The sequence below is a fragment of the Ochotona princeps genome, chromosome 4 (genome assembly GCF_030435755.1).
Source record: "Ochotona princeps isolate mOchPri1 chromosome 4, mOchPri1.hap1, whole genome shotgun sequence".
Classification (NCBI taxonomy): domain Eukaryota; kingdom Metazoa; phylum Chordata; class Mammalia; order Lagomorpha; family Ochotonidae; genus Ochotona; species Ochotona princeps.
Window position 1 is genome coordinate 52,543,397 of NC_080835.1, and position 26,445 is coordinate 52,569,841.

At 57.6% G+C, this 26,445-nt stretch overlaps 1 protein-coding gene across 2 annotated transcripts; it reads right to left on the bottom strand.

Annotated features, from left to right (window-relative positions):
• Positions 1-25,772, bottom strand: STARD10 (StAR related lipid transfer domain containing 10). Of its 2 annotated transcripts, none has more exons than XM_058663552.1 (7): positions 25,622-25,772; positions 21,669-21,976; positions 3,779-3,926; positions 2,664-2,767; positions 1,994-2,111; positions 620-672; positions 1-406 (listed from the first exon to the last, which is right to left on the bottom strand). In XM_058663552.1, the coding sequence occupies exons 2-7, from the start codon at positions 21,861-21,863 to the stop codon at positions 161-163; spliced, it is 864 nt and encodes a 287-aa protein (XP_058519535.1). In that variant the 5' UTR covers positions 21,864-21,976; positions 25,622-25,772; the 3' UTR covers positions 1-160. The 2 variants fall into 2 exon arrangements, with proteins under 2 accessions (XP_058519535.1, XP_058519536.1); XM_058663553.1 differs by lacking the exon at positions 25,622-25,772 and adding an exon at positions 22,174-22,300.
• Between the last annotated feature and the right edge of the window lie 673 nt (positions 25,773-26,445).

A 26,445-nucleotide genomic window follows, 5' to 3' on the forward strand; every position in this document is an offset into this window, starting at 1 on the left:
TGAGGCTGTGGGATCGTTTATTGCGGCTGTGTCCAGCCAGGCCCGAGCCCATAGCCCCAGGCGGCGCGGGCCGGGAGGGAGGGGAGGAAGTGCGGCAGGATCCGCGATCCCCCGCCCCGGCCAATCCTGTGCGGTCCTTGCGGTGGCGGCCCTGCCGCACTCAGGTGAGCGAGGTGTCGTCGTCGCTGCCCTCCCCACCCGCACCGCCCCCGCGCTCCTCGCGGCTCTCGGCCACCGCGCTCTCGTCGATGTTCTCCAGCGAGTCCGCGTGCTGCACCGACAGCTCCGACAGCGCCAGGCTGGGCAGCAGGCTCTGCTCCGGGTGCAGCCACGGCTTGAAGTGCGGCTGGTGCTTCTGCTTCCACTCGGGGTACTTGACACACGCTTTGTACATCTTCTTCATGGCCTGCGGGCCCGCCGGGGCGCGGGATGGGGAACCAGGACTTCTTGGTATCCCCTCTGCCCCGGGAGCTGCGGCAGGCTCCCAGCGTAGGGGATGAGGAGGGAGGGGGACCGGGGTACCCCCTCCGCCCTCAGCACCACCCAGCCCACCTCCCAAAGCGCACGCTGCCCTGCTCCCTTGCCAGGCCCTCAATCCCAAAGTCCCAGGGCCACTCACCTTGGGCGCCAGGAACTGGGAAGATTTATTCACCACCCACTTGGGTAAGGAGCCTGGGAAAGTAGGGAGGATGGTGAGGGGTGGGCAAAGGGAAATCTCTGCTCCCCCCAACCCCCTGTCAGCCCTGGGGAGTGCAGCTTGTGTTTAGCTCCTACTCCCATCCACAAGGTCCCCAGATCCACAGCAGGAGACCACAAAGCCCTGGGCATTAAAACTCACCCAGCTTGCAGCTTGCCGCCTCCCTTCCCCAACGCAGCCATTCTTACACCTGACTCCTCTCTAGCCTCTGTCCCTCCCAACCTCTCCCCTGAGCACACAGTCCCCTAGGGCGAGCATCTGCTCAGGCCCAGCGTGGGACCAGCACTGCCCCCTGTCTCATTCCCAGCTGCCAGCTCTGGGAGGCATGGCACACCTGGCCAGGGGGAGGGGAAGGGGAAGAGGGAGGACCAGTCAGCTAGGCACTCACTCAGGCACATTCACTCCTGCCTGGGGGCCCATTTGCTGTATCAGGGGTCCTGCTGGAGGGAAGTGGGCCCACCCAGCAGGGGCACTGCCTCCCTGGGGGTCTGGGTAAAGCAGTGTGGTATCTGGGCTGAGGAAGAAGTGGTGAGACAGGGCAAGAAGGATGAAGAGGTGAAACTGGGAAGGGGTCCAGGGCAGAGGAGAGCCCTGGGACATCTCAAGCAGACTGTGTCACGCCAGTAAGCATTCTAGAACAAGTTCTCTGGTGGCAGGTGCAGGCAGACAGGGCAGAGGCTGAGGACAAGAGGAATGAGTTTCACTAGAGACTTTGGAGGCTGAATCAGTAAAAACCAAAGGGAGTGAGGGCTGCAGGTCACCTGCAGGTGCACGGCAGGGGTGACCGCAAGGCAGGCTGGGGAGAGGGGCTGGGTCCAGAGGGAGCACAGGGAGCAGGAGCTTCAGGTGCCGAGAACAAACGCACCTGAGGGAAACGTGCAGGGGACCGATGGATGGATCGCAGCAGCAGACAGAGGCGTGTGGTCAGCTGCCCCAGAAGCCAGGCGAGTGGAGGAGCCCTCCAGGGGGAAAGAGCACAAACTGGGAAACCCAGGCCTCCATCATGGGCAGAGGATGGGAGCCAATGAGCCAGAGCCCAGGTGCCTGGGAGCCTGGGCAAGAGCTGCAAGCAAGCCGAGAGGAGAAGCGGCGGTGGCGGCACCTGGGCCCCCACGTGCTCTGAGGCACTGGGAATGTGGGAACTCGCAATCCTTGCTTCAAGCGAGGCTTGGGATGGGCTCATTCCAGAACACAAAGCAGCTCCCAACAGATGCCTCTGGGTCCTGGCCGATCAAGCCCCTGTGCACTGCGCTGTGGGAGGGGTCCCAGGCCAGGCTGTCAGGGCCAAGCCCTCACCTTTGGGGTCCACCTGGGCCAGGTAGGTGATGACGCAGCTGTTGGGCCCCGTGCTCTGGATGAGGTAGCCCGTCTGAATGGAGACCGCTCGGACCAAGTCTTTCCGAGGTGGGTATTTCTGGGGATGGAAGGCACAGGGAGGTGAACTGGGGGTGTGGGAGAAGGGGGGACCCAGGGACATTGCTGTAAGTATACATGCACACACACACACACACACGGAGTTAGTTCCTGTCCCTTGGCAGCTGTGCCAGACCAGGCAGACGAGGGGGCGAGGGGTGAGGGAAACAGCAGACCAGGGCATCCTGGCCCACTCCTTGCGGATTCCTTCATTCTCCTTGATTGCCCACAGACACACACTCACCTGGGCCTGGGCCAGCGGCCCCTGCCCAGGGATATGGGGGGTGGGAAGGACCCTGCGTGTCATCCTTTCCTGGCTAGCCCTGCCCCAGAGCACAGTCCATCCCACCCACCCGCCAGGAAAGGCCCCCCCATCCTCCCCCAGTCCATGTGGCGGCCTCAGCAGGAGCCAGAAGCCATGGTCCTCATTGTCCAGGGAGGAAACCAGGGTGGGGGACAGAGGGCTCATAGGGACATCGCGGTGATGGCCACAGCCCTGCCCTGCCTGGCACCTTCGGCCAGCCACCCGCACAGGGCTAGCAACTCCACTCACAGGATGTTTGACTGAGTAGTTCATGATGATGTAATCAGCGCCCATAGGGAGCCAGGAGCGCAGGGTGATGACATCACGGTTCTTCAGGGGCTTGGGACACCTCCCTGTGGAAAGCAAGGGAGAGTTCAACCCAAGCTCTAGCTCGCCCAGGGTACCACAGGGGCCGGTCATGCAGCGAGGCCCACCAGGTGCCTGCCCAGACTCCCAGCAGAGCCTCTCCCACCCCTCATACTCCTACTGGCCCTTCTCCCCACTGGTCTGGCCTGCTGGCACCTGCAAATGAGAGTAAATCCGAACCAGTGGGGCTGATGCTGTGGCATAGCAAGTGAAGCTCTCACTGCAGTGCCACCCATTCCCATATGGGCACTGGTTCATGTCCTGGCTGTTCCACTTCCAATCCAGCTCCCTCTCTGCTTATGGTCTAGGAAAGCAACTCTAGTCTTTGGGCCCCTGCACCCATGTGGGAGATCAAGAAGCTCCTGGCTCCTGGCTTTGGCTTGGCTCAGCTCTGGCTGTTGTGGCTGTTTAAGAAGTAGGTCAGTGGATCTCTCCTTCACTGTCTCTAACTCTCCCTCCCTGTAACACCACCTTTCAAATAATAATGTTAAGAAAAGATTTTGTACTGTAAAAAAACTAACAGCATCACTAGGACTAGTGATGTGACACAGTACATAATGCTGCCGCTGGCAGTGCTGACATCCCATATGGGTGCCAGTTCAAGTCCCGGCTATTCCACTTCTAATCCCGCTCCCTGCTAATGCCCTAGAGAAAGCAGAGGAAGATGGCCTAAGTGCTTGGGCGCCTCACCCACATGAAAGACTCCTAGTTTTGACCTAGCCCAGCCCTGGCTCTGGCCACCTGGCTGAGTTCTCTTTCTCTCTCTCTCCTATAACTCTTTCAAAGAAAAATTGTTTAAAAACCAGCACTACTGTGAGTGTATGTCCAGGAATTCATGCTATCAGCGTTGCCATGCATGGAGTGGCCACCAGCACATGAATGCGTGCATGTGTGCCAGTGTGTGTGTGCATGTGCCCAGGTGTCTAGGAGGCAGCAGCAACACCGAGGAGGCCAGGCCTGTCAGTTCCCAGGGGAGACCTCGCCCCACGCCTGCTCACAGGAGTAGTAGCCCACGTCTGCATTGACCGTCAAGCGGGCGATGTCAAAGGTCTCGATGACATTGCTGTCCCACTTCTTTCGGTACTCGATGTCATGCAGGACATCATAGAGTGTCTCAGCTGGCACGTCACAGCACTCCATCCGGCACTGGAAGGAGACATGGGTGGGTCAGGGCTTGGGGCAGACAGGGAAGAGGGCAAAGGAATGGGGGAGATGTGGCTTCTGAAGCCAGCAGGCACTCACTCCTTTCCACGTGCCCTGTCTAGCTACCTGAGAAGCTACCAGAGCTAGAAGACAGCCAGCCTCTGCACCCAGAGATCAGGGGCCACCTTGGCTGAGTCTCCTCCTTCAAGTAGCCTTCCCGACCTTCCGTATGTGTGTGTGTGCGTGCACGCTCGCGCATGCATGCTCGCCACAGACCTGTGTGGTGCCAGGGGGTGAAAGTTAGGTCTACTCGGCTTAGAGCCTGGCATGGACACACTCAAGAAGCACAGAGGGTGTAAGTGGACCATCACTTACCCTCCACGGTCGTTAATACCCAGACCCATGGAAAACATCAGATTTCTTTCTGTTTAATAGCCTTGCCATCAGAGAGTTTTCTGTCTCAGGGAGGCAACAGCCAGGTCCCACATCATTATACTGGGTCCTTCCCCCCACGCTGCGAGAAACCCAAGGCGTTTCAAAGAGGTTAAGTAACTGGCCCCGGCTTCCGTGGCGGGGAGCTACAGAGCCGGGATTTAACTAGATCACATGTCTGCAAAGTGAGCACAGGCAGGACCAGGTTTCCTTCATTTGCACTCAGCAACATGAAACACGGTCAGTGTGCTTGTTCTGTGATTTTGTTTTCTCTCACCCAGGAATCCAACCTCCAAGATCAAGTTCCCTTCCACAAATGAACACATTTTCTGGTGTAGTTTACAATGGTTTCCAGAACTGGCATTCAGACAGCACAAAGGGAACCTACACAAATTACTCTCCAGGGACACGTGTAAACCCACACGGGGGAGGAAGTGCCCAGGCTTGCCCCCAGTGCTAGGTTGGGCCCAGGTACCACTAAGGAGTAGGTACACAGTGATGGCACAATGGCTACACTGGCTAATCCTCCACCTATAAGCACCAAAATCCCATATGGGTGCGAGTTCGTGTCCCAGCTGCTCCTTCCCATCCAGCTCCCTGCTTGTGGCCTGGGAAAGCAGTGGAGGATGGTCCAAAGCCTTGGAACCCTGCACCTGTGTGGGAGACCCGGAAGAAGCTCTTAGCTTCAGATGGGTTCAGCTCTGTCCATTGTAGCCATTTGGGGGGTGAACCAGCAGTTGGAAGAACTTTGTCTCTTCTTCTCTCTGTAGATATGCCCTTACAATATTAAACAAACAAACAAACAAAGAAGACATAACAAGAAGCTCATCAAGGCCCAGGCGTGGACATTAACTGACAGCACACACAGAGGGACAGAGGAACAAGCTAACTAATGCCCTGAGACTGCCACCAGGTGGAGTCCGAGAGCGAGACGCTCTCCAAGGATGATCGCCCAGCCTCCCTCGCAGGTCAACTTCATAATGAAGGAACCAGCCACACGCAGAGAAAGGTATGGGACACAACATTAACAAGAACAGTGTGGCCCTGGGGCGTGTACTGATTCAGATGCAGCTATAAAGGACACTGGGGGCGGGGGGAATGTGGCAGGTTATACCACAGCCAGTTAAGCTTAAATCTTTAGAAAGAAATAGACAGATAAATGTCATCTCCCTGATGGGTGCAGGTTCAAGTTCCAGCGTCCTGTTGAATGTACACCCTGAAGGCAGTAGTGACAGCTTAGGTGCTTAGGTCCCTGCCACCATCATGGGAGACCCAAATCATGTTCCTTGCTCCTACCTTAAGACTGCCTGGGCCCTGGCTATTGCAGGCATTTGGGGAGGGAACCAACAGATGAAAGACCTGGATCTGCCTCTATCCCTTTCTTTCTGGCTGGGTTTCTGCCTTTCACAAAAAATACAAACAGTTAAGTTGTAAGAAAGAAAAGGAAATACGTTTGTCTCATTTGAGGGGAGATTAGTATGGGCTCGGAAGGCACGTGGCAGCCCAGTGCTCACAGCGGCCCTCCCTGGGTCCCCAGGTAGTGAGATGTGCAGGCTTTGTCTTCTCACAGCTAGCCCTCAGCTCTGACTCCCTAACATGTACCATGCTGTTTCTACAGGAGCGATCCTGCCCCAGAGGGCCTGCAAGGAGCACATGCCCTGGGCAAGGGACCACACTAGGGCCCTCACACCACAGGACCCCGCTCTCTGGTCACAGCTGTGCTTCACTGTGAAGCTTGAGGTCAGCTTCCTCAAGCTTGTAGAGACTCCTAGCCTGCAGACCTCAAACAAGTCCCCTCCCCTTTCTGCCCTAAGGTCTTCTCCACAGGGGGCAGGACAGATCAGATCCAGGCCACCTTGGAAGTGGAGGACACCCACCCCCTCGGTACCTGGTGGGAGTGGCTGCCCAGCTTGGTGCAGCTGCGGTATCCCGGAGGGAGGAGAGTGCAGGGGACTAGGGGAAGGGACAACAAGGTAGGGCCGAGGCGCCAAGGCAGGCGGGCATAGAGCAAGGTTATTTCCTTGAGTGGTACAGCACCACACTCAAAAGTTTCTTGGTTCTAGGTCTTCTCCAAGAAATGAGGGACTCCAGAGCGGCGGGGGGGGGGGGGGGGGGGGGGAGGGGGGCGCGGCGGAGGAGACCACGAGCTTGGAACATGTCAGTGTACCAGAAAGGAAGTACATGCCAGGGCATGTCATGTGCCCATGACTGTTATGTACATGTGTCCCATCAGCATGTCAGAAAGTACATGCCAAGTACACATGGCACATCAACGTGTCAGTGTGTCAGAAAGGATCACAGAGACCTTGTCTGAAGGACGCAGGGCCAGCATGTGGGCTCTCATGGTGCAGTGGCCAGCTCATCAAGGTTCGCCCAGGCCTCCCTCAGATTTACTCCCGAGTGCCTCTCACCCAGGCACCTGCTCAGTCCCAGGCAAACCCGGACCGCTTGGTCCCTGTGCCACTGGTTCTACCTGGGACAAGCTGTTTAGGGACTACAAACTCATTGACTAGAATGGAAAACCACACAGGCAGAGCTGTGAATAAATAAAAAAAACGCTTGACCAGAAATGAGGCATTCACACAGACTCAAAGTACTTTCCTATTCGATATTTTTCCAAAGAGAAAACTGCTTCACAGTGGAGAAGGCTGGTGAGTACCACCTTAATTGAGCAACCACAGTGCACGCCTGTGGTACAAGGACAGGTTAGTGGCAATGCTGGACAGGACTGAATGGAAAGAACACAGGTATCCCCTAGGTCCTAGAGAAGCAGATTAGGAAATGCCATGGCAACCTCCAACCAGTCTTCGGGTGAGAGCACAGTGACAATGGAGGAGACTAGGGACTGTGCCAAACTAAGACGAAGGAGACGTGAGTGAATGAAGGAGCAAGTGGGCAAACCAGACAACAGGAGCGCTGCGATGGCGAGAAACGGCTGGAGAACACAGCAGGGCCACCTCCTTCCACAGCAGCCACACGGAGACGCAGGGGCCGCACCAGGCACACATAAGACACATACTTGCTCTCTGCTCCCTGGGCCCCTACGGGAGATGTGGGTTGAGTCCCTGGCTTCAGAGTCGACCTGTCTTAGCCCCAGCCATTGTGGGCATTCAGGAAAATGAACCAGTAATGAGATGATCTCTCTCCTAGTCAATTTTAACAAACTACAGAAAAAAAGAAAGCAAGTAGCACAGCCGAAAGCAAGCTCTCTGACACTCTCTGTGCTCTGGCCCAGCCCACAGCATTCCGCAAGCTTCTGGGACACCAGAATTTCTCGGCATCCAAGTTCACATACTGCTTTGGCTACGTGAGTTCAAGCATGACCCTTGGTGCTGAGTGAATGGGAGTGCAGAGATCACAAAACCCCACTGCATGGGCTGGAATCCCAACTAAGACTACCTGTTCCCTAGGACCACGCAACAGCATTTCCGTCACCACACACACACATACACAGAGGCTGCAACACTGACGGCCAAATGAACCTGGGGATGAGGGCTGCTCTGCCTTCAAACAGCCAGCAGCAGGTGCAGAGACTGGTGCCAAGTGGGGCAGAAGCTCCACATGGTACAGCACTTGCTTTAGCCTGATGATAAGGTAGGAACATGAAAGGTTTCCCAGGTTGGTGGCAGATTCCTGTGGAGGAAGGCCAGCAAGGTGGCCCTGCTGCCTGGGGACTGAGAATTCTGGCAGTGGTGGCACAGGTGAGTAACCTGGGACAGGCAGGCAAGCTGGGTCAGTGGGCATGGCTGCTGACCTGGGGGCCTCTCCCATATCCCCCAGGAATTGCACCTGAGCCAAGCAGGGGACATGACCGCTAGCTTTGTGTCCACAGACAACAGTGTGAACATACCCAGCCAGAAATAATTCTAAGAAGCCCCAGGAGGAACAGGTGGTAGAGCGGGCTGAGTGTCCATTGAACACCTGGTCATGGGGCGGGCCAATGACCAGGGACCCCATGGACACTGAGCCCTCTCACTGGATCCCAGCGGCACTCCCTAGACAGCAGGGCTGAAGGGCATTGCTCTAAGAGGCCTTTCAAGCCGCTAACAGCAGGGAGCCTGATACAGCCATGTTACAGCAGAGAAGACCAAGGCTTGCCAGAGCAGGTGGCACCAGGAACCCTAAGCTTGGCTGCCAGGCCCCACCCATGAGGTGGAGCTCCGCCCCTTGAGGTGGAGATCTGCCCCGGGGCTCAAGAACTGCCCAGGTCCAGTACTGACCTTCCTGGTGCCCCAAGCCACACACAGTCCCAGTGCAGAAAGGACTGAGCCAGCAAGGAGGACTGCCCAGGGAGACCCCAGCAGGTTCAGAGGCTGGTGGCCCTGGGTTCTGCTCCCAGCTCTTCTCCTTTGGCACAAGACTTAAATGGGGATAAATAGCACCCATTGTGGCAGCGCGGCAGGAGGAGGCTGTGATTGAATGTGGCAGGTTTCCTTGAGCAGCCAGAATCCTCCCACGTGAGTGAAGCCTGAGCCTGGTCCCCCTCCCTGCCCTTCCTCTCATTCACCCATTCACCACTTAGAGAAGCCTGCAATATGCCAAGCCTGCCCTGAGACCCCTGGCCAGGCAGAATGGTAAGAGATATAGGGACACAAACTCATAAATCAGGGCTTGGGATGGGGGTGAGGTTAAGCATTGTGGCTCTATGCAGGCATCCCAGGTGGGGGCCAGTTGAAGTCCCAGTCCCAGCTGCTCTACTGCCCATATAGCCTATTGTTAATGGTCTCAGGGCGACAGAGGATGACCCAAGTGCTTAGGTCCCTGCCTCCCACATAGGAGACCAAGATGAAGTTCCTGGCTGTGGCCTGTCCCAGCCCTGGCTGTTGCTGCCGTCTAGGGAGTGAACCGTGGATAGAAGATTGATCTCTCTCTCTCTTTTTAATTCTTTCTATCTTCTTTTTAAAGATCTGTTTTTACTTAAAAGGAAATCATAAGAAGAAAAAGGAGGAGACACAGTGAGTGACATCTCTTTAGTTCACTCCCCAAAAGGCCACATTGACCAAAGCTGAGTTGGTCCAGAGCTAGGAGCCAGGAGCTTCTTCCAGGTCTTCCACATGGGTGCAGGGTCTCAAGGACTTGCACCATCCTCTGCTGATTTCCCAAACCCTCAGGCAGAGAGCTGGATCAAAAGTGGAGCAGCTGGGACATGAACTGATACCCATACGGGACATGAGCTTCCACAGGCAGAAGCTTAGCTGACTATACCATAGCACTAGCCCCTTAATTCTGCCTTTCAAAATAAATTAAAAAAAATAAGCAGGGTTGGGCGAATGGGAGGCACAGGAAGAATGGGCAGAGGGTGACATAAGGAGTCCAGCCACTGAGAGGGCAGGGGAGGGGCATTTCAGACAGGGCATCCAGCAGGTGCTACAAGATGATTTATTAGAGAAACACGGAGCAGGGTCCAGCCCTCGCCTCCCTCCACACCTGTGCCTCTCTGGGTGCTCAGCATCAGAGCGGTGAGGGTAAAGGTAGGTGAGGCATGGCACAATGGGGAAAACGATTGGCCCAAGACGAAAAGGCCCCCCCCCTACCATGCCCTGTCCCGGCTGTGAGAGCTACAGTCCCAGGGAACAAGCAGGCACATACACACTTTCCTGAGAACCCCCCACCTCTCCTACACAAATACCTCAAATCCTTACCCAGGGGATTGGGAGGGTGGGGAAGGGACACAGACTATTCCCAAGTGCAAGCAGCCCAGGTGACTATCTCCTCAATGGCCACTTTGCAGGTTCCCACTGAGGAAACTGAGGCATGGAATGAGGCTGATGCATTCCAGCAGCTGGCTCAAAAAGACTAGCACATCACCCCTTGGCAGCAGCACCAGATGCAACTGAGACAACGAGCCCCTGCGCAGGGCCAGGGCAGAGGGACCAAAGCAGTCCCAGGCCTAACTATGAGCTGACTTACTGCATAGTCCGCCCCCTGAGAAGGCAGGAGTCCCAGACTCCATGGGGGCTGCAACTCATGTCACACAGCCCCTGCTAGCTGGCAGTGCCACTGAGCCTCCAAGAGCTGGGTGGGCAGCAGCATGCCTACTTTACAGATGATAACACTAAGGGAGGCTGGACAGGCACAAAGGTTGGTAGCCAAGGCCATGTGGCTGACGGTCATGAGGCAGAGAACCAGAGCTTGCGGGCAGGGTACCTGATCCCACAGCATTTGGACCTTCTGCAGCAGCCTTCATTGGGGGTAGGACTGACCCAGGCAGACTCAGCAGGCTGGCAGCCAGAGGCTGTCTTAGCTCACTGGTGTCTATGTGTTGCACTCATGGCATTCAGAACAGTCAAAGCATCCTCCTCTGGGATAGCGTAGTGGTTAAAGTCCTCGCCTTTAACGTGCCGGGATCCCATATGGGCACCAGTTCTAATCCCGGCAGCTCCGCTTCCCATCCAGCTCCCTGCTTGTGGCCTGGAAGGGTAGTTGAGGATGGCCCAAGACCTTAGGACCCTGCACCTGTGTGAGACCAAGAAGAGCTCCTGGCAACGGATTGGCTCAGTTCCGGCCATTGTGGCCGCTTGGGGAGTGAACCATCGGACAGAAGACTTTTCTCTCTCTCTCTCCTCCTCTCTGTATACCTGCCTTTCCAATAAAAATAAAATAAATCGTAAAACAAACAAACAAAAAAAACAACAAAGCATCCTCCTCTAAACAAAGTCCCTGCTTTGACCCCCAAACTTCCTGCATTGGCAGGAGGGCTATGCTCTCTTGAACGCCAACCCGGGGTCTATAGTCACAAGTCACAGTGTGCCCTTCAGCTGTGGCAGGGCCTCACAACATTCTGGATCGGAGTACCAAGTCCCAATCTTCACCTATCTTGATGGAAATAATCTGCCCTCAGTGGAACTGTGAGGATTCAATGAGGCTCAGATACAAAGCCCTCGGCTGGACAGCCCTCTCCCTGGCCCAGGTCCTGGTGTCCTTCCCTGATTGCCCAAGCCCTGCCCAGGGGATGCCAACCTCGCCATCTTTCCCAACAAACAGAACACTATGGACTGCAAAGTCTGAAACACGAATGTCAAGAGCCCTCCACTCCTAGCTGATGGTTCACCTGCCTAGCATGGGGCCCCCAGAATGGAGACAGTCATGACCCTCCCCCCTACGCACCTCCAAAATTCAAAGGGTTGAACTGACACTTCACCCTGACACCTCCAAAATCCAAAGGGCTGAACTGAGAGCACAGGGGAATGGGGGAGAGGCAGGGAAGGCCCCCCCACCTTACCCCTCCACCCTAACACTTCCCAGGACTCCCCCTACTGGCCCCTCTCCTACCTTGTTTTCAAGCTGCAGCCCAACTGTGACGCAGCAAGCAGCAAGCCTGGAGTCCTCCCTGTCCCTGAGTTTTTCATTTTGGGCCAGGGGCCCACTGGTCCTTGTCTGCCCTGCACCTGGCGCCCGGGCCTGTCCTGTTCAGAGGCACGCATCGTTGACAGGCCCCTGGCCTCTTGTCCTTTCCCACAGCACTGGAGGACATGACTGCTCCTGCCATCAGTTCCCCTAAAGGGGCACAGAGGCAAGGGCAGCTAAGACTAGGGGACATTGTGAGTTTTGCTTTAAGCTGTGTAACTGTTCAGAGGGCCAGAGCAAGATGACATAAAACTGCACTGAGGTTCTCTTTTAGGCTCAGGACAACAGCAACAACCCTCAGCTACAAAATAGCAGCCGCTCCAGGGGAGGTGGTGAAACTGTTAACAGTTAGAGGCAGTGGAAATGGGTTCCGCTCCTCTGGAAAGCAATTTGGCAAATACCACAAAAATCATAAAAATGCACCCTCCATCAGGGTCCTCAGAACCCCAAGCCCTGTAGTTTATACTCAGAGGGAAATAAAGATAAAATGCCTGTTAGTACACATGCACGGCTACCACTGCATCTGCAGAGAGCCAATGCTGCCCACTCCTGGCCTGGAATGCCCCCTCCAGTGGGTGACTCCCCAGGCAGGGCTGCGGCAGAGCCAGCTCTGCAGCTCAGCTCCCAGCAGAGACCCGGGAGACAGCAGCTGCCGGAAATGTCCGTGAATGAATAATTCCGTAGCAATATGAGAAAGTTCTACAGATGCAATGCTAAGTGAACAAAGCGGAATACAAACTAGTAGCTGTGCCTGGTTTAAATTATGCATAAATCACCTACACCTCTGAATGAGGCCTGGAAGCAGCCAACGAAAAGTTCCATGCAGGGAGCTAGAGGTTCTGGGTGATCCATTGTTCATTTCTGGATTCTTGTGACTGTGGCTACAATACCACTTACACAAGATGTAAAAACTGCATTTTGCTTTCCTAATTAAAAGTATTATTCAGGGCCTGGTGTGGTAGCCTAGTGACTAAGTCCCACCTTGCATGTACAAGGATCCTGTAGTGGTGCTGGTTCATAACCCAACTGCTCCACTTCCCAATCCAGCTACCTGCTTATGGACTGGGAAAGCAGTGGAAGATGGCCCAAAGTCTTGGGACCCTGCACCTGTGTGGGAGATCTGGTAGAAGCCTCCAGCTCCTGGCTTCTGGTTTTGGATTGACTCAGCTACGGCAATAGCAGCTGCTTGGGAAGTGAATCAGCAGATTCTCTCTATAAATCTGTCTTTCCAATAAAAAATAAATAAATCTTAACAAAATAAAATCTTAGAAAAAAAAGTGTCATTCAGGGACCAGTGTTGTAGTGCAGTGAGCTGAGCTGGCACCTACAACGACACATCCCTTATGGAAGGCCAGTTTGCATCCGGTTACTCCGTTTCTGATCTAGGCCCTGCTAATGTGCCTAGGAAAAAAGCAGAAAATGACACAAATGCTTGGGCCCAGATGGAGTCTTGGGTTCCTGGCTTTAGCCTGGACCAGCCCACACCATCATAGCCATTTGGGGAGTAAACCAGTGGAGGAAGAGACAGAAAAGCTTTCCATCTGCTGGTTCACTCCCTAGATGGGTACAATGGCGAGAACCAGGCCCGGCCAAAGCAAAGAGCTTCACCCAGATCTCCCATGTAAGTGTAGGGGCCACACACTTGGGCCATCTTCTGCTGCTTTCCCAGGTGTGCTGACAGATAGCTGGGGCACAAACTGGTACCAATCAGGATGCTACTGTTGCAGGTGGCAGTTGATCCACTAAACCACAACAATGACCCCCCAGTAGATAAATCTTACAAACCAAAATGAGCAAACAGGGTATTGTCAGGACACGAAAGCCTGGACTCAGCTGAGCTGTGGCCTGAGGCTGCTAACGATGATGCCGCGCTGACCTGACCCGACCCGTCATCCTCTGGCTAGGGTATACAGCACTGAGGTGAGCTGAGGCTGCTGTTGAGTGGGCAGATGGGAGTCGGGGGCACCTGGGCCTCTCACTCTGGGGCTGTCAGGGAGGGGTGGAGGCACAGACAACGGTGAGCCTGTGGGGTCAGGGCAGGGAGAAGCTGGACAGGCCAGCCCAGGGAGAGGCAAGCATGTCTGTGCAGTCCTGGGAGGTGGGCACCAGAGTAGATGGCACATGGCTGAAGAGGAGAGGTGGGGCAGGAGCCTGGGGGCCCAGCACTGCTGGGATTGGCTGGGGAAGGAGAGGGTGCGCAGATGTACAAGGTAACCTGAGAGGCCGAGCAGGAAGTGGAGCTACCCTTGGGTTAGCTCCAACTGGTGCCTCATTCATCAATTCAGTGAATGTGAACAGGGTGCCACCCCTAGAATCACCTGGGAGGAACCCACCAGCCTGGAGCCCAGAGAGACCCAAAGCCCACCTTGAGATGGCATCCCCAGACCCTGCTCAGTGAGGGAGCCAAGGAATCCCTGAGGGGGCTGTGCTAAGGACTTTGGCAGGTATGAGTGCAGTGGGAAGGGGGCATCCAGGAGGGCAAAGGGGGCACACACGCCTGTGGACAGGCCAGTGTCCACTTCCTGGCTTCTAGCCTCAACAGTCCCATCTGCAAAATGACCTGACAATCCCAAGGCCCTTCTGCAGCAAGTACCCCAACCCCAGCTTCTCCTCCCAAGTGGGTACCCTGAGACTGTGGTGGGGAGCAGGGGGTGCTGTTGTATCTGCCCTACACACGGCTCCCTCAACTTGCAGCCTCCCTGCTGCCCATGACTCATCCCCGGCCACCTCCTTCCTGCCCCCGGCTGCCAGCAGCCCTACCAGTGCCAGACTCCAGCTCTGACATCGCAGGCTGCTGACCGTGGGATGAGGAAGGAAGCTGCTGAGAAAGAGGCAGGGAAGGGCAAGTCCAGAGAGGGGAGACCAGTAGGACAAGACACAAACAAAGGATAAACAGTTCTGGGGCCAGGGAACCTACCAGAGGCTGGATGCTCCTCCAGAGCTCTCAGGTCACATGCTCTGCTCCATCCTCATCGGGCACAGCCATGTGCCTCCCTCACTCTTGTACTCACCAGCTCTGCCCCACGTTCTACTGCTATGACCCTCTCAGTGGCCCCTTTCACCAACCCAGGCAGGCCTCCTTGGCCAGGTCCCTGAACTCCCGGCTTCTAGGCCCATCTGTCCCCCCACAGCCAGTTTCTTACATCCCCCAGCCTGTAAGAAGTGAGCCCCCTGCCTTACCTCTGCTTTCTGGCCTCTCGCTCACTCCTGCTCTGCCTCCAGAATAAACAGAAACTGAACTCCAAGACATCTTCTTCACCCTTAGTCTCTACCTGTTCCTGGAAAGCCCACCAGCCCCAGACCTTGCTGAGACTGTCTCAGCTTGCTCCTGACCTGCTGGGTCCCCAGACACCCACTCCCAGCACTGAGGACCTGAAGATCCTGGCCCCATCCCCTAAGCCATCAACTGGTCAGTCACTGGCCTCCTTCCACCTGAATCCAAGTCCCTGTGCATGAGGGCAGCCCCGGCCACTGTTCACTTCCTACCCCTCAAGTCTTCTGATCAGGTCTTCTGATCACCATGTCCAGGCCCCCAGCGCAGCAGAGTGGTTGGCAAGATGGGTGTCTGTTGAATGAATAAACAATGGAGCTGGAGGGATGGAGGAAAACAGACATGACACTAGGGACAGAGCAGCATCCATGGAGGGAGAGGTGGGCAGAGACAGCCTGTAAGCACGCCCCTAAGCCAAGGCTCCTAGGTGGCCAGGGGGAGACCTCTCAGGCTTGTTGTTATTGTTGTTGTGGGGGAAGGGCAGAGGGGGCAGCCACGGGGAGCCAGTTGAGGAGACATAATTGGATCAGAGACAACTCAGCTTCTGCAGTGAGGGGGTGTGACTCACACAGAGTAACGCCAGACACAGAAACACACACAGTGTCTCACACTTGTGAGCACGCACATTCTACTCAGACTTGCTAGCCCTCTGCAGGGGCCTGCCCTGGGTGGCACCTGGGGGATACAGGGAGGAGGATGGGGAGGAAGCTGGGGCCTGCCTCCAAGGGGCTCACAAGCCACTGTCCTCAAGGTCGGGGCACATATGATCACGTGCAGCCAGCTCCACACAAAGATCCAAGGCATGACCAGGTCATGCTGCCACCCCATCTTCCTGGCAGGTGGATGTCCTTGGGTACCTCACTTAGTCACCGGCTACCCTGGGGCTTGTGCCCTTCCCCTCCCCCTATGCCCCCAGGATAGGCACTAGGTGATAGCAGCAGCATCTAATTTGGGTGGTCTGCCATGAAAGTCTTGTATAGAATACAACACTTCCCATCCACCACACACTCAGGCAGCATGTGGCAGGAACGGTGTGGGAGCCACACCTGGTAACCCTGTGTCCTCCACTGTCAGGCTCCTGTCCCAAGACTCACCATCTCCCTGGTACAGGACCAGGTCCTGGGCAATCTCAAAAGGTATAGGAGACTTCAGAGCAGCAGGGACACAGCCCGGCTGAGGGTTGTGACCTGACAGCACAGTGGAAGGAGGTAGGTCCTGTGTGTAGATGTGGCTTGCGTGGCTCAGGACCCCAACATCCTACAGTCAAGGTGATATACACGCTCTGCCTGCCCTGTGCCACCAGCCAGGGTTTTCTGGAATACCAGGGGACTGGACTCTGTGTCTGCCAGGGGACCTCCCCCACCACACACACACTGGGAACCTCAAACTGCCTTCTGCTCCTCAGAGGTGCCAAGGGGGCTGACGACGCCTCCAGCCACATAACTGGGCTGAGCTACTTTACCCCCTTCCTGCCAGGGATGGCTTGCATAAGTCAGGGGCAAAGGTGAGGGGTCAGGGCCGGATCAAGGTTTCCACCCATCTATGCTCCACCACAGCCACTGGCCCCTCCAGTGCCCACATGGCTGGTTCCAGGGAGCCGGGCATGGCGTGGAGACGCAAGGGAAGAAAGCAAACCCGTTGTTGCCAGGACTCCCTCCTCTCTCTCATCTCCTGAAACTTTAAAGACTCTCGACTGGAAACTGAGCTGAGGCTCGTTAAAGTTTAAAGGCTGGAGCCCAGGGCGCTGGGTGTGCAGGGCACAAGGCCAGGTGGGGTGTGGGGGGCTCCTCTAGGTCCAGGGAAAGGAAGATGTACCCCACCCCCACCGGGCCCCAGAGTGGTGCCAAGGGGGCTGCACGTCCTTCACTCCATCCCACACAACACGTTCACAGCCTACACACTCTACCACGGCCCCCCAGCCACCACACCACTGGGATCTTTCTGGAACCCACCCCTAGCTTCTATTCCCCACATGCCCTGGTCTCTGCCTAGGCAGCACACTCCCACCACCCTCCTCCCTTGCCTCCAAGCCTTCTCCAGTATGCTGGGGATCTCTGAGCCTCCAGGTCTGGGGCCTGGGTCTGCTTTCCCAGTGCCCTCAGCACCATCCAGAGCCACCAGTACCCAGCTCTCTCTAAGCACATGCCCCTGACTGCCACTTCCCAGCCCAGCTGCAGCTATGCCCTGCTCGCTCCCCCACAGGGAATGTTCCAGAGGCTGTCAGATGCGTCCTTCCCTTCTGCACTCAGTCCCCAAACAGCATTCCTCCTCGGCTCTCCCTGGTCCGCACAGTGGGCCCAGTGGCCCCTACCCCCGTGTCCTCCACAGCTCCTGAGCTAAGAGTCTGGGGGGCAGGGCTTGGGTTTGCATTTGCCTGTCCCTCTGTCCCCTGTCTTCAGCGCAGGGTCAGGCAGAAGGTGGCTATCATCAGTGGATGCCCCCTGAAGGAGGAAGTGGGTGCAGCTCCTGAAGGCGGCTGACAGATGGGGAGGTGAGAGCCAACCCCAGGGCACCACACCCTGGCCACAGAGCCCACACTGGGGACCTTGTGCTCTCGCCTGCCTCCTTACCCCAGTCCAGGCACCTCCTCCAGGAAGGCTTCCCCAGCACGGAAGCACCTCAGACCTTTCCCATCCCTGAGTTCATCCATCCCAAAGTCAGGGCTAGGTCCTGCTCCAGCAGCTGGGGTCCTGCTCCCTGGAGATTTCAAGCTAGCCACATGCCAAAGCACAGCTGGAGCCAGCCAGGGCCACAGTCCTAAGGGCCAAACTTTGGATTTCGGGTCACCCTTCTCAGGACCTCTCTGATGGCATAGACTGGTAAGGTTGTAAGCCACTGTCCTTCTTGTGTCCAACAGTGTGGCCTCCTGTACCCAGGTCTACAATGAAGATGGCCTCTGTACAGCACCTGCCCAGCAACTTCCTACGGCCATGGGGATCTGAGCCCTGTGGAGGGTGCAGGAGCAGGCAGCCAGTCTGAACCTGAATTTGCCCAGTCCTAGCCCTGAGCGCACAGATTAAGATGGACCCAGAAGTGGGAAGTGACCCTCTCCCCTACCAAGGGCACACACAGCAAGGACTGGGCTCTTACCCAGCTGGGTCTCCTCCAGGTTGCCCTCCCACAATGACACAGCAGAGGGAGACCCAAGGACGGAGGCTAAATGGCAGCCACGGGGTCCCAGGAACAGAGTAACCCCAAACAGCCAGTACTCAGGTCTCTGATGTGGGGAAGGGCTGGGGCAAGGGCCGCCTCGGCAAACCCCGGGCCTGATTCACCTTTAGCCCTTTGTGGCTGCTTGGCCTCGCTTGTCAGGACTCCCACTCTGTCTGCTGGGTGGGAATAAACCAGCCTGAGCCCCCAGGGCAGGTGCCAAGCCTAGAGGGAGGGGGAGGGAGACACAAAGCAGGCAGCTGGCCTCGGCCCTGCTCCCACCCCCTCAACCCTCCAGAGTTTTAAGGGTCCCTGGAAATCCCAGAGTGTCCAAAAGGGGAGAATTAGCAGCAAAGGGACGGAAGTGAGCCCAAACTTGAGAGCTTGGAACCTGGCAGGGGGGTGGGTGGTGTCACTCAGGGGAAGGGGAAGAGTCTAAGGACAGGCTGTCAGAGTCTGAGATACGTGCCTGCTACCCAGCTTCCTGCAGGGAGAGCAACCTCAGATTCTTAGCCACTTCCTGAGAGACTGAACTCAACAGCCCCAGTGCCAAACTCCCTTAAGCAGTGCACGTCTGTCGCAGGCCCAGGCTCCCAGCAGGCCCCACTAACACCTCTGCAGGTTGCTGCAGAGCTGGAGTCTTGTGTGGGGTGGGGACAGAGGGATACCTAGAGTTGTCTGTCCTCACTCCACCAGGGTTCTAAGAACCTTCAGGGAAGGGGTCACATCTCCCTTGCTGCTCACATGGCCAGTGTGAGGCTGGGCACACCACAGGTATCAGGGGAAACAAAATAGAGCTAGATGGCCCATGGGCTGCGTTCAGAGGGGCCTGGAGCCTGGGAAGAACTGGTGGCCCAGTTGGACAAACAACCAGAGAGGGGCAGGCACACACACAGCGAGAGGACAATATAGTCAGGTGTGTACCCTAGCTGATCCTGGCTCAGAGGCTGGCACGGCTTCCAGGAGTTCCAGCATGGTCAGCACAGAGGGGAAGCCTGGCCTGCCTTGTACCCAGATCCACGCTGGGCAGCTGCCTTCAGGCCAATGTTTGAACCCTCAGGAGATGGGGTCTGCTTCCTTCCAGGACTCACAGCACAGTTGGGGAGCCCGGTGGAGGGTAGGGCAGAGGGGCCTCCAACAGCCCCTTCCCCCTCTCCTGGCTCCCTTCATGCGGGACAGAGAAGGGGAGAGGAGGAGGAAATCCGTCTGCTGAACAGACAGGTGGACCCTCCCATGCCCCCACCACCCAGGATCACAAGCCCAAGGCATGCCCCAACAGCAGCTGGCTTTTCCCATGCCAGGGACAGGCCTGGGGCAGGCGGAGACAGGCGAGAGGTGAGGGGAGGGCAGCAAAAGCCTAATCAACACCTGTGGCTGAGTGACCCCATCACCCTTGGGGGACTCTGGCTGGGAACCAGCTGTGTAACCTTGGCAAGCCACTCCCTCTCCTGGGCCTCAGCTTTCTCATGTATCAAACAGCAATGGTGCGATGAGAACACAGCGTCCCTTAGGGCTTCAGAGTTATCGATGAGGTGAAAGGCCACTGCGTTGACCAACGCCAGGAGGCGGAGGAGAGCAAGCCTGGCCTGGGACCCACTTCTGCTTTGGCTGGCCCCAGGTTGTCCGCAGCACGGAGAATGGCCTAGGGGTAGATTACAGAACAAAGGAATGTGTGGTTTGGAGCAGAGATTCTTAGCAGAAATGGGATTAGCTGCCCAGGAGCTGGGGGCTCTCAGAGTCTCCGGGTCCCCAAGCTTAGAGACTGTCCATCTCCCCAAGTCCATCTGGTTGTGCTAAGGACCAGCCACAGAGCCTGGCCCCTTAAAATGCTCACAGCCATGTTCCCAGGTTCCTCCATGGCCTGGCCTCTGCCCTTTGAGGGGAGTAGAGCTGGTGGGCCAGCATAAGGCAAGGGCTAGGCAGAGAGGGTTGGGCTGCGAGGACGGAGACCCTGGCTCTCTCGGGACTCACCTAGAGGACCCTGGGCTGGTGCTGTGGATTTGCCTGTACCCCAATGTTTGGGGAGGGGAGTATAAAATAGCCAGTGGTGGGTCCTCTGAGGTGGGGTCTTGGCTGTGGGGAAGGACTCTACTCAGCCCAGCAGCCCGCCACCCTTCCACCCCCACTGAAGGCCTCCCAGCATGTCTGGTCTGGTCACAAGGGGTCCGCTATGGCCCCCAGTCCCCCCCTCCAGTCCCAGACAGGGCCAGAGTTTATTCATTAACTGAGCCAGATGGAGGAGGCGGCTCCGCCCTGTTGACACAAAGGGTGGGAGTGCGGGACTCTGCTCAGACCTTGGCCTCCTGGCCTTGGGGGCAGCTTGTGGAGCACATTCAGTGTCCACTGTGCCCTGCCAGCCTTAAACCCCTATCAGGTCACAGCCACGCTCTCTGTTCACCACACTGCTCCACCTGGCTTTCCCTGCGTTCCTGCCTTCAGCTGACATGCCAGCCCTGTTTGTGCTGGATCCTGAGGACTCAAAAAGGATAGGACATGAACCTGCCCTTGGGAAGTCCCACCCTGGGGTGGCTCTCCCCTTCCCTGCTGATCACACACAAGGTCAGACCCTGGAGATGCCCCAATCCAGGGTCTCTAGGCTTGGACAGAGTGTCCCTGAGGGAAAAGGAGCATCAGACAGCCAGAGTGTAGGTAGAGTCATGGCAGAAAGTAGATAGGGCAGGCCAGAAGGCCTAGCGGGGACAGACCCAGTGATAAACATTTAAGGCAAAATAGACAGAAGGCCACAGGTCAGAGGGGAAAGGTCAGACTCCTGAGCTCCTCTGTGACCGGATCCCAAGTGTGTGTGTTGGGGAGGTGAGGGCAGGAAGATCTTCTGAAAGAAGTGCCGTGTCCCCTGGCAATAGGATGGACTCCTCCTCAGGTCCCCAGTGGGCAGTGGAGGGGAAGAGCAGGCAAGGAAAGGTGGGATGAGGGGCACAGCCAGTGACCGGGAGCCTTGATGGATGCCACACACAGAGGTGCCAGATACACTTAGGGTAGTGCCTGAGGCCCTGCGCTAGACTCTTCACAAGCTCCAGGCCCCTCTGGGCTTCCAGGGCTGCTGGCTTCACTCAGTCCTGAATCCCAAGCCAAAGACAGGGGAGGTGCACGAGGGACTGCCAGCTTAGCAACCTGACCCACCTCTGTGCCTTTAAGAACTGCCAGGCACAGGCCAGAAGGTTCAGGAAGGAAGCAGACCCTCAGGACCCTAGCAGTCAGAAAGGAGAACCTGCTCTGTCTGGGGTTCCTGGGGTACCAGGTAGACTTCTGCTGGGCCTCGCAAGAGACCCCTGTTTTAGAGGGGCCAGGCGGTAGTCCACCTCCAGGAACTGGTCACGTGGGCCAGAGGGCAGGTGCTGAGGGGGTCACAGCGTCTCTCCAGGACTCAGTGTGCTCATCTGTGTGAGGGGGGCTTGGCCCAGCAGATGGTGCCTCTCTCTGCATCATGGCAGGAGACTCTATGGGCCCAGGTGCTCAACCAGGTGTCTTGCGAGAAGCAAGAAGGCAGCCCAGGCTGAGGTGGCAGTGCAGGTAGATGCCCCTACCTTGATTTTGTGCAGTGTCCGGTCCATTTCCACCGCTTGTACCCACACGGACACGCCAGCCTTGCTGTAGGTCAGGTTCCAGCCCACCTCGGCCTCGCACTCTGACCGGAAGCTGCGGAAGTCCTGATCATCGGGCACCTGGACACTCTCGCGGCCCAGCACCGGCCGCGGCCCTTGGGGCTCTGTGGAGGCCATGGGGAGGGTGACGAGGCCCAGGGCCCTGATCCTAGTCCGGCTCTCCCTGGTCCTCCGCGGAAGCTCCCACAACGTCGACGCGGCTGCAGATGCTGACGCCACCTTCCAGGGACCTGCAAGACCGGTTTGAGGACAGCAGTCAGTGCACTCTAAGGGGCCTGGGTGGGGCTGTCCGGGGTCCCTGCGAGCGAAGCAGCTAGCAGAGCGCAGGACGTCGCCACGGTTGCCCTCCCGCCGCCCCCGGGCAGCGGTTCGAGGATGGAAAGCAGCCCCGCGAAGGAGGACCCCAACCCCCTCCGGGAGGACCAACATGGGAATTGCGGGAGTCCCCTGAGGGAACAGCGACGGCAGAGTGGCTGGGGAGCCCCCTCGGCACAAGCGGCGGCCGGACCGGCTCCACGAACTCGGCGCGGGGGGCGCAGGCGGTGCCCGCGGGGCCGGCCCGGCCGCTCACCTGTGCCCGCTGCTCCACCGGAGCCCTCCGGGGCCGGGGTGCGAGAGCCGCCTCGGCTGCGGCCCGGGCGCCCGGGGGCCGCGCGGGGGCTCCGGGGGAGGAGCAGTGGGTGCCGCCGGCCGCCCGCCCCGCCCCGTGCGCCCGCCCCGTGCGCCCGCCCCGCGCCCCGTGCCCTCCCCGGGCCAGGCTCCGGGCTCGGGGTGCGCGCGGCGCCGCTTGGTATTTTCCAGGCTGCGGAGGTGCAGCGGCCCGAGCTCCGCGCCCCGCCCCGCCCCGCCCTGCAGGGTCCTAGTGCCCGCCTCCGCCCGACCCGGGAGGGGCCCGGCCCGGGGGTGCCCCGAGAGAGAGAGAGAGAGAGAGAGAGAGAGAGAGAAGTGGTCGAGCAAGCGTGGGCCCTGAGGTCGCTGCGCTAGGGGCCTCAGGAAATTTTCCTCGGAAGCCCTGTTCTCCTCACCCCCTCCCATCCTTTCAGGTGTGCATCTCTGTCACAACCTGTTTGCATTTGGCACGTGGTCCTGGGGACCCCCTCCCCAATACCCCGGGATGGGCGCTCGCATTCCCCCACCCCCTCCCACACACCGTGGCTGGGGAAAAGCTTAACTGAATGACAGCCCCACCGCGGCTGAGGACAGCTGCCAGATCCAACCCCCAACAACCCGAGGGGCAGCATGCAGCCTAAACAAACCCGACCCAGCCCCTAGCTCTTGCACAAAGCCTCCAGAATTCAAAGTTCACAGGTCTCCGTCCTAACCTCGCTCCCACTGGGAGCTTCAACCAGACTTCCCCGCTCCACCCCCTGCTTCGATCTGTCGCCTATGTCTACCTGCCCTCCCCTTGGTCCAGAACACCCCCACTACACCCCTCCCCACCATGGATCACACTGGGCTCCCATAAGCAAAGGGCCTCAGAGCTCTGGGGCTGCCTGCCCAGGCAGGGTTGACTAGAGCCCCAGGGTACCGGGAGAGACAGATCTATTCCCACTACCCTCTCCAGCCCCTGTGCCCTGGGTCCTAGTGCCAGCTTAGATTCCAAGTACTCTGTGTGCTTTGGAGCCAGCAGCTGCTCACCCCTCAGGAGCCAGGCCAGTCTGCAGGTGGCCCCCTATCTCAGGGGTGGGCCAGGGAGACCTGTGTGGCCAGTGCCTCAGGATGAGCAGGTGTCATGGCCCAGCAAGTGCCACCACTAGCCAGGGGAGAGAGTTCACGGAGGTGCGGGGCTGGGCCTCCTCTCACCCCAGTCCCTTGCTCTGCCCTGTGACTCCCATCTTCCTCCCTGGGCCTTGGTTTCAGCAGGCGTAGTCCAAGGCACCTGTTGGTCTCAGCACCAGAGCCCTGGGATACAGCAGCTTTCTTCCAAGGTGCTAGGAGGAAGAGGAAGCAGTGTCGTTGTTATGGCAGTTTCACAAATAGAGGTGTTTCTCCCAGCCATGCTGAAGACCCGGAGATGTTTATAAATCAGGCCTGATTTTAGAAATGAGTGGAGGTGAGCAGGGAGCCCTGAAGACAAGAAGTCCTCCAGAGCCTTCTGCCAAGAAACTCTAAACTGGTGTGCAGGTCCCCATTGGTCCTGGTGGGAGTGGCCCTGGGTCTCCAGGCCTACAACCTGAAGGGTGGGGTGCAAAGGTAAATCATCCTGGCACCCCTTCTTAGGGACACTCTGTGTAGTCTCTGGCAAAGAGGCTAGCTATGCCCCCAGCCAGCCCTGGCCCTGGCCTCCATGGTCTCCCTGGTCCCCTGACTCCCCAGGCTAGCAGGAGAACCCAACGGAGCCCCAGTGGAGCCCACTCCACAGCCCTAGGTTTCTTCCATCAGGAGAACAGATGGCAGCACTGCCTGGTACAGCTGTCTTTCTAGTGCCCTAGTGGCACACATCTCAGCAGACAGCTCGCAGCCCATCACCCAGGCCCTGGGAGATGGTGACAGGGCTAGGTGACAGCAGAAGGTGGCCGTGAGGGCAGGCACCCTGGAGGAGCCCAGGGAGTTCCAAATGGCAGGACACCAATGAAGCAGGTAAACCCCTGGGGTCTGGGACAAGTAAAAGGGGAGTGACAGGGGTGGGGGTGGAGGCTCCCAGGCTCAGGTGGCTGTGTCCTGGGCACAGTCCTGGGTCTGGGATGCAGGGAACCCAGGGGCATCACCCCTATCCTACTGTTTAGTCATCTGCCCTTTCCAGGGCCCCTCCAGCCATTTCCAGGTTTTGCCTGAGACCCCTGATAACCTCTTGAAGGTGACAGAGTAGATAAGGCCCTATCTGCTTTAGGACAAACAAGCGAGCCCAGAAAGGTGGGAGGGAGGGCCTCTAGAGGAGGAGCCTGGGCCACAGCCTGGCAGTGGAAAGGGCCTGGGCCGTTGGGTATACACCCTGGCATCCACAAGTTCCTAGCTGTGTGATCAGATGCTGATATGCCCTCCCTGAGCCTCTGAGAATCATCACAATGAACAGAGTTTTATAAATTCCAGTTTTATCCCCAGATGAGTAGCCAAGGAGAAGCAGTAGCAGTACCCCCAGATGAGTTGCAAGGAGAAGCAGGCACTCTTTCCAAAGCTGCATGACTCTAACCACAAGTATCAGGGGACCCGCATTGGGATTTGGTCAGTAAAAGTCTCAGGGGAGATAAAATAGAGAGAAAGGTTGGAAAAGGTGGCCCCTGCTCTGCCCGCTGCAGCCCCCTACCCCCAGGAGGTGGCCAGAAGAGCTCTCGCAGCTTTTCCCATTCCCTAGGGCAGAATGCTCCAGAACCACGGAGCAGGAGCCAGGGTGGGTGCAGAAGGTGAGAGTGAGGATGAGGAGGTGCTTAGCAAACTGAGAAGCATCCGGGAAAGTGAGGATTTATTGTCAGGGGTGCTCACACACCTGCGACTCACACGTGCCCCAGACAGAGCATGTTGAGGCCAGGTGAGGGCCCCTGAGTCACACAAGTGAGAACCCACAGTGGAGAACTTGTGCCCCAGGATAGTGATGGGATCATGGGGTCAGACACCTGCCTGCAGCCACCTGTGACCTGCTCCTTAATACTTCCCTCCAGTCCCCTACCCAAGTAAATTCCTCCTCTGGCTGAGGTCATCTGGCCCCACCCCCTCCCTTTATAGATGACAAAACAAAGACCCAGGCAGCAGGGCCAGGGCAGTAATAAGAACTGCCTCTCCAGCCCTATTACATTGCACACATCCACCTGCCTCCTGATGATCTTGGCCCTGTCACTGGTCCCTTCCAGCTTCCCCCAGCAACTGCCAGGCAGCTCAGAGACCTGGACAATGAGAGGGCTCTGAGTCTTGGCTTGTTCCTGAGGTCCACCACTACTTACCATCTAGTCAGCCAGCCAGCTGCCTTGATCTCCCTTCTGGGAGATGAGAGGCCCCCCTCCTGCCTGTCCGTTCTTCCAGTGCCCCCTCCTCAGGGACAACCCTATGTGCCATTTTGGGTGGAGCCAATTCCCAGGTTGCCTAGGCAATGAGACAGTGTCCTGGGAGCACTGTTCTAGAAGCTTAGGCAGTGACCTGTGTGATGTCACCAGGAAGTAGCAAAGTGGCCAGGTGGTTCCAGCAGGCCCTCGGGAAGGGCCTGGGACACAGCACCCGGAAGCTCCAGGCAGCAGGTCCTTTACAGTCCTGCCTGGACCCGGATATAAGTATTTGCCCACAGTGGAGCTCACACCCCTGCTGGGCTCACAGAGCAAACAGCCCGAAGTGTCTTGAGGAAGTAGCTGGAACAACAAGTAGCTGGAGCACCAGCACTGCCTGGGGTGCTGTCATGGTTCCCATGAACACACATCGTCTAGGTGTAGACATGGCCAGCCCGTCATGGACACAGTCTCTCTCTCTCTCTCTCTCTCTCTCTCTCTCTCTCTCACACACACACACACACACCAGGCATAGTTGGCACATCCAAAACACAGGGCTGTGAGGGAAAGCAGAATTCCAAGTCAGCAACCAGTAACTGTCACTGTAAGTCCATCCCAACTTCCCACGGAGGCACTGCCACACTCACAAGGCACCAGCTCCCAGTGACTTCCAGTCACAGCTCAGTACCCTCACAGAGACCCTGCACAGAACAGCACTATGCCACATGCACTGCGTCGTGGGGGTGCATGGGCCGGCACTATGCCACACGTGCTGCATCGTGGGGGTG